The sequence below is a fragment of the Melozone crissalis genome, unplaced genomic scaffold, assembly GCF_028551555.1.
Source record: "Melozone crissalis strain CALT ecotype California unplaced genomic scaffold, PUWL_Pcris_2 ptg000083l_1, whole genome shotgun sequence".
In the NCBI taxonomy this organism is placed as follows: domain Eukaryota; kingdom Metazoa; phylum Chordata; class Aves; order Passeriformes; family Passerellidae; genus Melozone; species Melozone crissalis.
Window position 1 is genome coordinate 282,868 of NW_026535860.1, and position 11,759 is coordinate 294,626.

Sequence of the window (11,759 nt, forward strand, 5' to 3'; positions counted from 1 at the left end):
CCTCGTTCCAGTTCTTGATGTACACCTCGTCTCCTGGATGTATGTTATGAACTGGGTTCTCGAGAGTCAGTGGTCTATTCCACACGAGGATACTCCGGAGCCGAGCTAAAGTTTTCCCTAGAGACAGAACATAATTATACACTTCCTGCTTTCCTGTGACATGTACGTTAGGGTTCAGGAGATTCACATGGTTTCCCATACAATATCTCATAAGGACTGACTGACATCCCACTCCTAGGCTTTATCTGAATCCTCCACAGTGCTATTGGCAAAGCCTGGGGCCACTGCAATTTGGCTTCTTGGCATATTTTACTGATTTGCCTTTTTAGTGTCTGATTCATCCTCTCTACCTGTCCACTTGAGTGGGGTCTCCACGGTGTGTGTCGGTCCCAAGTTATCCCCAACAATCTACTTACCTCTCTTACTACTGTAGCTATGAAATGGGGTCCCCTATGTGATGATACCCCTAGGAGTACCCCGAATCTGGGAATAATCTCCTGTAGTAACCACTTAACTGTTTCCTTTGCTTGGTTCGTGCAACAGGGAAGGGCTTCTGGCCACCCAGAGAATGTGTCAACCCCCACTAACAGGTATTTGTATCCTCAAGTCCTTGGTAGCTCTACAAAATCTACCTGCCAATAGTCTCCTGGCTCTATTCCTACCCGAATTCTTCCTAGCTGTGCCTGTCGCCTGGCCACTGGGTTGTTTTTCAAGCAGATATCACATTTTGTCATTACTGATTTTGCCATTGTTAACATCCGTACTGAAATTAAACTCTGCTTTAGCAATTTTACCAATGCCTCTGCTCCCCAGTGACATTCATTATGTTTAATTTATAGAACTTCTCTCATTATCAAGGGGGGTACCACTATTTGTCCTTGTGCAGTCACATACCATCCCTGTGAATTCTTTTGTGCATTTAGCAAACGTGCCAGTCTCTCATCTTCTACTGAATATTTTGGTTTTGGAGGTAAATTGAATTGGGATACATTAAGCTTCAAAGGTATCAATGCCATTGTTGTTTGTACCTCTCGAGCAACCTGTTGGGCTGCCCAGTCTGCCTTTCGATTTCCCGCACAGATTTTGGAGTTTCCTGGTTGGTGTGCTTTGCAGGGTATGATTGCCACTTGTTCAGGTTTTTGTACTGCCTTTATCAATTGCAGGACTGCATCCTGATGTTTAATGTGCATACCCCGAGAAGATAACAGTCCTCTTTCTTTCCACAGTGCTCCGTGTACATGCACCACTCCAAAGGCGTATTTTGAGTCAGTCCAGATATTTACCTTTTTCCCTTCACTTAATTCTAGTGCCCTGGTTAGAGCAACCAGTTCTGCCTTCAGGGCAGATGTATTTGGTGGTAATACCTTTTCCTCCACTACTGTATTGACTGTTGTTACCGCATATCCAGCATGTCTGGTTCCGTTTTCCACGAAGCTGCTCCCATCTGTAAACAGCTCCCACTCCGGCTGCTCTAGTGGGGCGTCTTTCAGGTCTTCCCTTGCTGAATGGGTGCACTCTATTACTTCTACACAGTCGTGTTCTAATGGGCCTTCTTCAGTTGTGGTACCTAGGAACAAAGCTGGATTCAAAAGGTTAGTTGTTTTTAATGTGACATCATCCTTCTCAGTCAGGACTACCTGGAATTTCATCATCCTGCTGGGAGATAGCCAATGGCCCCCGTTTTGTTCTAAGACAGTGGTTACCATGTGTGGTACATAGGTATCTATGTGCCTTCCCATAGTAAGTTTCCTGGCTTCTTGTATCAGGATCACAGTAGCTGCGACTGCCGGCGGACGTGGGGGCCACCCGGCACTTATGTTGTCGAGTTGTTCAGAAAAGTAGCTCACCAGCCTTTTCCAGCTTCCCAGACGTTGGGTCAGGACTCCCAGTGCTAGGCGCAGCCTTTCATGTACAAACAGCTGAAAATCTTTAGACAGATCAGGTAACCCTAATGCTGGAGCAGTTGTCAGTGCTTCCTTTAATTTTAGGAAGGCTTCTTTCTGTGGTTGCCCCAGGTGAATGGCTGCATCTTCTGAGCTTCACACAGGGGTTTCTCAATCAATCCATAGTCCATGATCCACAAGCGACACCATCCTGCCATCCTGAGGAAGACTCGCAGCTCATGTAAATTCTGGGGCTCTGGAATAGCACAAATAGCTTGGATATGGTTAGTACCTAGTTTTTGTTGCCCTTGTGAAATTTAAATCTCAATGGTTACCTTTATACAGGTTACTTTTTCTTCTGTAGCTATTAGTATATCATCAACATACTGCAACAATAAGTATTGGTCTCTTGGTACTAGCCCATTTTTGGTCCAAATCTCCAGTTCCTTTGCCAGTTAGTTTCCAAATAGGGTCGGCGAGTTCTTGTCGTCTCCAGGTGAGCTGGGTCTTTCTTCCGTTCCCTGGGTTTTCCCATTCAAAAACAAACAGTTTCCTACTTTCTTTCTCAAAGGGTGTGCAGAGAAAGGCATCTTTTAAATCAATTACAGTAAACCACTTATAAATCCCCTTTACGGATGTTAGCAATTTGTGAGAATTTGTTACCACTGGATAAATGTCCTTTTTATTTATTGTTCTCAAATCCTGCGCTAACCTATATTCAGATATTTGTTTTCTTTACTGGAAATATTGGTGGATTAAATTCTATTCTATATTTGTGGTGAGTTCTTGAACCTGTTCCACAGGTTCAGCTAGTTATATTCTCCTAACACCATGGCTTTGGCAGCGTTTCCCTGCTGCAACTGATTGCCCTGGTCAAACTGGTTATTCAAGCTTGGACAATTTCGCTTCCAATGCCCCTCCCACTTACAATACGCACATTGATTCAGGCTTAACCTTTGTGTGACTGGTCTCTTACCGCGGATATTCCTGTTACGTCCCCTGAAATTTGGGTCACCTTCTCCTTGTATTATGGCCAATAGATTCTGCTGCTGTCTGTTACTAGCTTCTTTTTCCCGATTGCTATATGCCATCCAAGCAACCTCAAGTAACTTATCCAAATTCCTTAATTCTTCCCCCTCTAATTTTTCCAATTTTCTACGAATGTCATCCTGTGATTGGCCCAAGAATATGAGAGCGAGCTGAACCTTTGCTTGCTCTGTATCCATTTGGAGGTCTGTATATTTCCTTGCTATCTCCTTAAGCCTCTCCAAAAACGCAGTGGGAGATTCCTTCTTTTCCTGTCAAACCTCATATAGTTTGGACCAATTTATAGTTTTGGGCACAGCGTTCTGAACTCCTATTTGGATCCACTCTTGTTATTTACGTAATTTCCTCATATCGCACAATAAATTAGGGTCCCAATTTGGATACTCAATTGGGAAATTCACATCTAAATTCGCTGTTACTAGCCCATTTCTAATATCTTCTCTTGCCCTCTGTTTGGCTGCCTTAAGTACCATTTCTTTTTCAGTAGAATCCATCAGAGTATCTAATATTACTTGTATGTCATCCCAGTCAGCATTTTGAGTTTCATAACCATTTTTACTACACATGCCATTTTATCAGGATTTTCTCTATAAGTTCCGGCTGACTGTTTCCAAATAACTAAGTCTGCAGGGGAAAAAGGCCCTTTTACAAATACTGGCCCTTCCATTCCGACACTTTGTCGTAAGGGGGCAATCACAGTCCGTTTTTGTTTGCTTATGCCTTTTCTATGCACAACTGGGGCAAGCTTTGACCGACTCCGGGTTCTGTGGGCAATTGGGGTCACTGATTCATTACCATTGCTATCTTTTTCACTCGCATACCTCTTTCTCCTTTCTATCACAGTTAGGTTTTGCTCATCTTCCGAGGAAGAGGGACCGGGTGATGATGGGAGAGGAAGATAAAGAGGGAAAGGTGTACTAGACGAGACAGGCTCAGGACTAGGTGGGTGAGGAGCAGGTAGTGGGATAGGGACAGGTGAAACAGGTGAAACAGGTGGGATAGGGTTAGGTTCTCTTGTAGCTTTCTTAGCTCCTATTGGACCTACTTGTAATTCAACATCTGTATAATTTTCCCTACTCAAGCTTTCTTTTAATGCCAAGTGTTCTAAACAACGTTCCTCACAAACCCCACACTTTGCAGATGTTTTAACCACTAATAATCCACATTCATCCTGCCATTCTGGCTTTCCCTGTAAATAGAAAACCAGATCAACAAACGGGGCTTCATCCCATTTTCCTTCTTGTTTACAAAATGACATTAACCGCGAAATAGTGTTATATTGCAGAGTACTGTATTTTAGCCATTTTTCGCCATTCTCCAAGGCATATTCTGGCCACCATGAATTACAGTAATCAATCAACTTAGTTTTACGTAATTCTTCCCCAAAGTTACCCTGTTTCCAATGTGCTAATAAGCACCCCCAAAGGAGAAGTTTGCGGGATAGGGGTGTTACTGCCCAAAATCCCTTTAAATTTCTCCATTTCAAATACACCACAAATGCCAAACCCGCAATGCTTTCGTGATTGTCTTATGGAACGGCGCCTAGGCTTGTACCAACAAGAATTCCTTTAGCCCAACCAAGTGTAGCTTTTGCTGCGTCTTATTTGGCAGGCATCCAAAACCAAACCAAAGTATAAAAAGCACCTTACCTTTCTCCCGGGGACGTTGTGAGCGGCAGGAGCGGTCGCGGCCAATGGGCTCCCCAAGAATCCCTCAGTGCCGGCTGGAGCGTGATCAAGTCGCGAACTCGCTCAGCACCACTCACAACGGTTCCATCTGAGTCGCCAAAATGTTAGCGTTCAAAAACACATAATCACGGAGCGATTATATGCAGTGCTTTTTATTAAAGAGCTCTGGGAATCAGGGTATTACCCAAATTTGATTCTGACCATACATCGGAAATGATCATGTTTTTATACTCTATCTTTATATAACTTTCATGTTAATTATTAAACTTATATTGTTCTATTGTATACATAAATTTAGCCCCTCTCTGAATTTCCAACATATTTTCTAATTATTCTTCTTCTGGTTATAAAGTAATTATATTTAATTACTAAACAATCATCACATCTAACAATTATGTAATTTATCATACTGCTTACGCAGGTGCAGTTGATCTGGGAAAAGCACAAAGATTAACATTTTAGATTCTATCTTTAACTTTTCCCAGAGCTCCACTATCATGGAGAGAGCTGATGTGGCTAGCAAAGGAGGAGGTGCAGTGTCCTCTTGCATCTTTGTGCTGTAGGTTTTTGAACTGATAGAAAGGAATGGGCCCCCAAAACTGCAGAAGCCCAGGCACCACTCGGCTCTCCTGCACGACTTCCTCCACTGCTGCCTGCAGGCAGACGAGGACAGGCGCTGCTCTGCCCAGGAACTCCTGCAGGTAAGAAAAAGCAAAGGGGCAAAAAGCCCTGTCAGCTGAGGACACCTGCATGAAGGGATGAGGAGGAGTGTGGGCCACATGGCGCAGACAGCTCCCAAGACAGGAAGGCGCAGGGGGACACACTGCCCTCGGTGCTCTTGGTGTGTCTTCCTGGTAGCCAGGGAATCCTGCTTGAGCCCATGAGGATGGGATCCTGGAAAGTAAGAGTTCCTTTCTTTGTTCTTTATCCTCTGGGCAGCATCCCTTTGTGACCTCAGGCCATCCTGCCTCCAGCCTGGCTGCTCTGATCATTTCAGCCAAGCAAGTGCAGGTAGACTGGAGAGGAGACACCTGCACCTGAGGAGACCCTTATGCCCCGCCAGCTGAGAGGAGGGAAAAGGGGATGTGTCATCTTGAGGCAGAGCTTCAGCCGTCCCCCAAGTATTAAGAGGAGCTGTGCCCTAGATAGGAAATGTGACAGTTTTCATATTTGCTCAGTTTAGGTCTTAGGTTAGGTTAGATTAGGTTAGGTTAGGTTAGATTACGTGTGGGTTAGGTTAGGTTAGGTTAGGTTAGGTTAGGTTAGGTGTGTTAGGTTCCATTTAAAACTCTGTTGTTTTTTCTTTCTCAAAAAGATGAAAGTTTAAAAAAATTAGGAAATATAGGGATCAACTTCTAAGGACTATGGTGGCGTTGGCACGCTATATACAGTCACAAACGGAACGGGACACTCTGAATCAGTGTCGTGAGCTGTTTATTTCAAACATCAGTCTCAGTACATTGTTAGGACAATGGAGACAGGATATGTTTACAGCTTGCTGATTCAAATGGAATGCCAAGGAAACATCACATTACAGGGTAGCATAAAACCCTCTCAGCCTAAGTTTCAGCCAATCACACATAAAGCAAAACATATTGACAATAATTCTATCCAGTCATATGAAACACACGTAACAGTAGTTAACAAAATAAGGACTTATTTTCTAACACAATGGCTCGTTTATGAGAGACAAAGCATGGCTCGTTTATGAGAGACAAAGCACAGAGGCTCATTCATACTAACCTTCTAAAGATATACATTAAATAAACTTGTTGCAACCTATAAGGGCAAATCACAGGGGCTTATTGTTCTATTTCTCATGTCTGCTCTACTGCTTACAAAACTTTTTGCTGTATTAGCAATGTTCACAAATCTGCTGTCTGAGGCCTGTCTTTTTTACCACTTTCTCAAAACCCTCAAATTTTATGAATCCCAACATTTGGAACATAGATAGCTTAGATAATAGAGGATTGTTTAGCTTAGAGTAGAGTGTTGTTAATTTAGGGAAGCTCTGAGGTATCTTATAAGTAGAAATGAAAGAATTGTCATAATAAGAATTAAGCTGTGAGAGGAAAAGCTGGGCTGCAGCCCAACTGGAGCTTGCAGGTGCTCCAATCTGTCAGCCTGAACAGGCCACCTGCAGGACAGAAGGATGAAGATGCAGAAGTAGTGAGGGGATGCTTTGTTTCAGCCTGAGTGCCAATAAAAGTCTAAAATATCCAGAGTGTTGTAAGACTCCCTTCCTTGCCAGGCTGTAGCTAAGGGGACAGTCCCTTTCAGAGGCCTAAAGAACATAGTGAGGTAAGCAGCTTTGCTTACCTGAAGTGTGGAATGCCCGTGGGAAGCTGAGAGACTTGCGGGTAATGAACACCAGGAGATGAGCTCACATTCAGGACAACACTAGGAGGCAGATGTGCAGTCCTTTCTGGGCCTCTTGTCTTGGAGATGTCACAGTCATCAGCAGCAATCACCATTTGGTTCCCACCCTCCTCTCACTATGTCACCTATGGGATAGAATGGCATTGTCATAGCGGCATCTGGCCCTTCCTCCCTGCTTCTCTTTTCCCCCCTTTTCAGCCCAGAGCCCCAGGGCCCATCTGGGCCAGCCTCATCCCCCACGGGTGTGTGCAACCACCAGGGCCTCTTGCAGAGCCCCATTCCCACTCTGCTGCCTCCTTGGCCTTTTCCCACATCTGGGCCAGCCTGCTGTTGCCAGCTGTTGGGCACACACACACACAGCATACCACACCTGTCAGGGAGCAATTTGATGCAGGAGCCCCTGCTAACCACGGCTCAACAGCCCGGCACTTTTCCCACCCAGCTGTGGCTGCATTTGGACTCCATCTGCTGGGATACCCACTGTGAGGGACTGCTCAGGGCCTGGATGCTCCTCGAATGGTGCCCACAGGCCTGATGTCCACGCCTCCCCATTCCTCCTACCCCTAAGGCCGCCTCAGCCTTCTAAACACAATTGTTCTTACTCTAATGGCTTCCTGTGCTTTACTGCATACTGTAAGCAGGAGCACACAGTTTTGATTGTCTTTAATCTAGAATTAATAAAGATAAGTTGGAAGTGCTACAAGACTTTGTCATTTCAAACTTGAAGCAACTGCAAAAAGTAGAGAAGCTTTCTGTGCAGCTTTTCAGTGAATTTAAAGTCTCCTTCCTCTTCACTCACTTTCAGCATATCTGTTGATTTTCCTTTGCTGTCATCTTTTAAGCTTCATCACTTGTCTATGGATTTGTAAAAACACCCTGAAAACCCAACCCAAATTTACTATCCTTTGTATTTCTCCTCTTCTGGAAAAACTGAGGCTCCTGTGATCTTCTCCTGTGATCTAAACTGTGATTCCCAACTTGGCTCTGGCTAAGAGCAGAACAAATGGAATTTATTACCTGCTAGTAAGATCTGCTAGCAAAGGTCACAGTTAGAGCTAAGCACGGTGCTTCTCTCCCTCCGTTGAATACACATCTTTGTGTCTAGGCCTAGTGATTTCCAGGAGCACCTGGAAACTACTGCCAAGGACAAAAGTCTCATTCTTGCTGGTTTGGACATGGATTTTTTGGTATGATTTTGATCTACATCCACAGTGACCAACAGGAACTGGATCTTTGACACAAAGTGCCTTTACCAACATTTCAAAGCATAGTTGGCACTGAAGTCCAGATACTAATGCGTTGTGGTTTCTTTGAACTGTTTCTAACATCTGGTACAATATCCCAAAACATGTCATTTTTGAATGTTTCAGGCATTTAAAACTCAGGCTTATTGTTGTCAACACTTTTCTTTCCTCCCTTCAGAAATCTGCATGCCCAGGTACTAATTTCTTTCTCAGTTTGTTGACAAGTTACCTGTCAGACAATACTTGTTTCTTGACCCAGAGATGGGGCAACTGTCGCCATGAGGCCAGACGTGAAATACACACGTGATCAGGGTACGAGAAGAAAGAAGTCTTTTTTATTTGCGTGTTCTCCGGCTTATACACTCTTAACCAAGCGTGATCTTAAGTCCACCGCTGGCCTTGGCTCGCAGGTGGCCATCAAGCGAGTGTCCCAGGAGCGCATCTTGGAGTGGGTGCTGCTGGTGAGTGAGCAGGGCCAGCGGGAGGAGCTGGCGGGGCGTGCCGGGCAAGGCCCGGCAGGGCGGCAGCGAGGGCAGCAAGCGCAAGCGTGGAGTGAGCGGGGGCCGCGCAGCGCCCCGGGCCAGGTCATGGCGAGCCGCGGCGGGGCTGGGCAGGGGCTGCCCGAGGCGCAGCACAGCATTGGCCCCGCTGACAGCATTGCGGTCCCCCCGCAGCGCAAGGGCGCCCTTGTGCTCCTGGAGCCGGCGCTGCTGTGGAAGGTGTCGTGGCCTGGCTTCAGCGGCGTCGTGCGGCTCCTGGACTGGTTCGAGGTGCCCGAGGGCTTCGCGCTGCTCATGGAGCATCCGCAGCGCTGTCAGCACCTCTGGTACTTCCTGCACGAGCGGCGGTTCCTGACGGAGCCCGTGGCGCGGGGGCTGCTCCGCCAGGTGCTGGAGGCCGTGCGGTGCCGCAGCAGCCACGGTGTCCTGCTCCGCCACATCAAGGCCGAGAACGCCCTCGTCCACCTGGCCACAGGTGAGGCAAAGCTCATCGACTTTGGCTGCAGCACGATCCTCCAGGACACGTTCTACACCCAGATGTCAGGTGAGCCCAAAGCCGGGGCCCAGCAGGGCAGCAAAGTTCCCCCCTTGGCTGGCAGAGGGGGAAGAGGGAGGGAAGGAAGGAGGGAGGGAAGGAGGGGGAATCCTTCTTCAGCCAGCTGTAGCCAAGTTGCTTTTTGGCAGGGCAGTGGCTGGCTGTTGTGGAACGGGAGCTGGCTGGGGGGGAGGGAGCAGCATGGGCCTGATGAGCTGCGCCCATGTCCCATAGGAACACCGGAGTACAGCCCACCAGAGTGGATCCTCTTTGGCTGCTACCATGGCCAGCCAGCCACCATCTGGTCCCTGGGCATCCTGCTCTATGAGCTGGTCTGCAGGCACCTTCCATTCCACACCAATGAGGACATCATCAGGGTCCAGCTCTTCTTCCCACCACGGGTGTCTCAAGGTGGGGATGCACCTTCAAGGCATGAGGGGAAGAACGGGGTTGTGAGAGGCAGCTGGCACATAAGCATCCTACTCTTGCAGCTGGTGAGGAGGTGGATCTCCTGGGCTCAGCTGGAGGAGGTGGCACCTGCGCCTCTGTGCTGGTGTCCTCTGCAAGAGAGGATCAATAGGAAGCTTTTGGCTGTAGCTCTGAGCACTCCTGGTGGCCTGGGCATTGTGGAATGTGGGAGAGCATGGACAGGAGCCTTGTCCCGCTGAGCGGCGGTTTCTGGTTTCTCTCCGCAGAGTGCCAGCACCTCATCAGGTGATGTTTATGCATGGACCCCACAGACAGGCCATCACTGCAGGACCTTTTTGAGCATTCTTGGCTGCAGGAGCCCTGCCTGGCCCAGGAGACAGCAGAGATGCATCTCTGTGCACAGTAGGATCCAGGAGCCAGCATGTAGCAGCGGCACGCGTCTCGTGGCGCTGGAAGAAAACCCCAGAGCATTTCCCTGTGGCCGCAGCGCTGAGGAGAGAGCGCAGCCAAGGAGATGCTTCCGCTGGTCCCCGTGAGCTGTGGAGGGAGCGGATCCATGCTGCCCATCCCACTGGAGAAGTGGTGGCAGTGCAGTGAAGGTGCCACGGACTGGGACAGGGGAAACATCCCCCTGCAGCTCAATGGCATCGTGATGTCCCTGCAAGCCGAGGCACAGCTGGCATGTTCTTCTGGAGCACGACGTGGAGCTGGGAACACCATCCTGGAGCTGGCTGCTGGCAGGGCAGGGCTGATTGGCTTTGGCTGTGGCCCCTGCCTGGAGGACACGCTCTGCACCCCGATGGAATTAAGATGAGTCCCCAGCCGGCGCAGGGGTGGGGGGATGCTGGTGCTTCCAGGCACGGCAGGGCTCGGCCTGGCCACGCGCCAGAGGTTCCCCGATCGGCAGCGCTGGGGAATATTAATTGTTCCGCCGGCCGCCGAGCTGCTTTTTGTGGAAGGGGAGCTGGCTCCTGGCCTTGCTGACAGCTTCTGCCAGCCAGCCTGGCACGGGCTGAGGTGGGGGCAGCCAGCCTGACAAAAGCATCCATCCATGTGGATGGGGGGCGGCAGAGGGGGACGGGTTCCAAAGCTGTGCCCCAGCTGGCCTGCTCTGCAGGCCCTTGAGGAAGGGCTGCGTTTATGGGCAGGAAAGGTGAGGATTTTCCCCACCCGTGGACAGGTTTAATTCTCCCATGGAGTGGTCAGACTCTCCACAGGCCAATGAAACAGTGGCAGGCTTTGTGCTTTTTCTTTTTTCCAGGTCTTGTTTTGAATTGGCATTCATGCAATTGTTCTTTGTTTTTCCCAGGAGGATTACACCTGGTGCCCGGACCGGACGGGGAAGCGCCTGCAGCATCCGTGGAGCGCGTCCAGTGCCAGTGCTACCCCAGGGGCCACGGTCTGCAGGGACAGCCCCTTCCAGAAGGACGAGGACCTGGTGCGGGATCGGCTCCTCTCCTGGCAGCAGCTCTCCAGAGGTGGGCATCCGGATCCACAGCTCGGCTGGCAGAAGGGCTCTGGGCAGGCGGCAGCGGGCACGTGGGCATGCCGCTCCTGCAGCTGCTGAGGAGGTTGCTGTGCCGTGATTAAGCAGAGGAGGTGGAATGTGGCCTGCCCCGCTGCCCTTCTCTAAAAACAGAGAATGGTTCGGGAGGTTTGGGCTCTGAGCACAGCCAGCAGCCTGGCCTGGGCACAGCCATGGCGGGACAGGGGGACAGGAGCCTGCTGCGACTGACTGTGGCTCTCTGGTTTCTCTCCGCAGGCTGCTAGCGCCTCATGCCATGGGAATGGCCCCACTTGGCCTGCCAGGCTGGGAGGGCTGGAGGGCGGCCGGCGTTCATTTGCTGTCAAAAATAAATTGGGTTGTTTTGTCATTGTCATCATCGGAGCGTTTCTTTCATCCTTTTCCAAGCTTTTGGCCTTCTGTGATAAATGAATGTCATTCATGCTAAGAAAATTGTAATTATATCAATATTTTTGGAAAATAATTGGAAATGTAAATGTGATTAATATGAAGCAAACGGGCTTCTTTGTAGATGATACATGTGGGAAAA

The 11,759-nt window shown here is 48.7% G+C and overlaps 1 protein-coding gene across 1 annotated transcript; it reads left to right on the forward strand.

Moving 5' to 3' along the window:
* Window positions 1–8,519: 8,519 nt before the first annotated feature.
* LOC128946700 (serine/threonine-protein kinase pim-3-like) lies at window positions 8,520–11,475 on the forward strand. The gene is made up of 6 exons (XM_054290629.1): window positions 8,520–8,531; window positions 8,652–9,285; window positions 9,511–9,520; window positions 9,617–9,728; window positions 11,015–11,183; window positions 11,468–11,475. Exons 1-6 carry the CDS (start codon window positions 8,520–8,522, stop codon window positions 11,473–11,475), a joined length of 945 nt encoding a protein of 314 aa, XP_054146604.1.
* The last annotated feature ends 284 nt before the right edge of the window (window positions 11,476–11,759 follow it).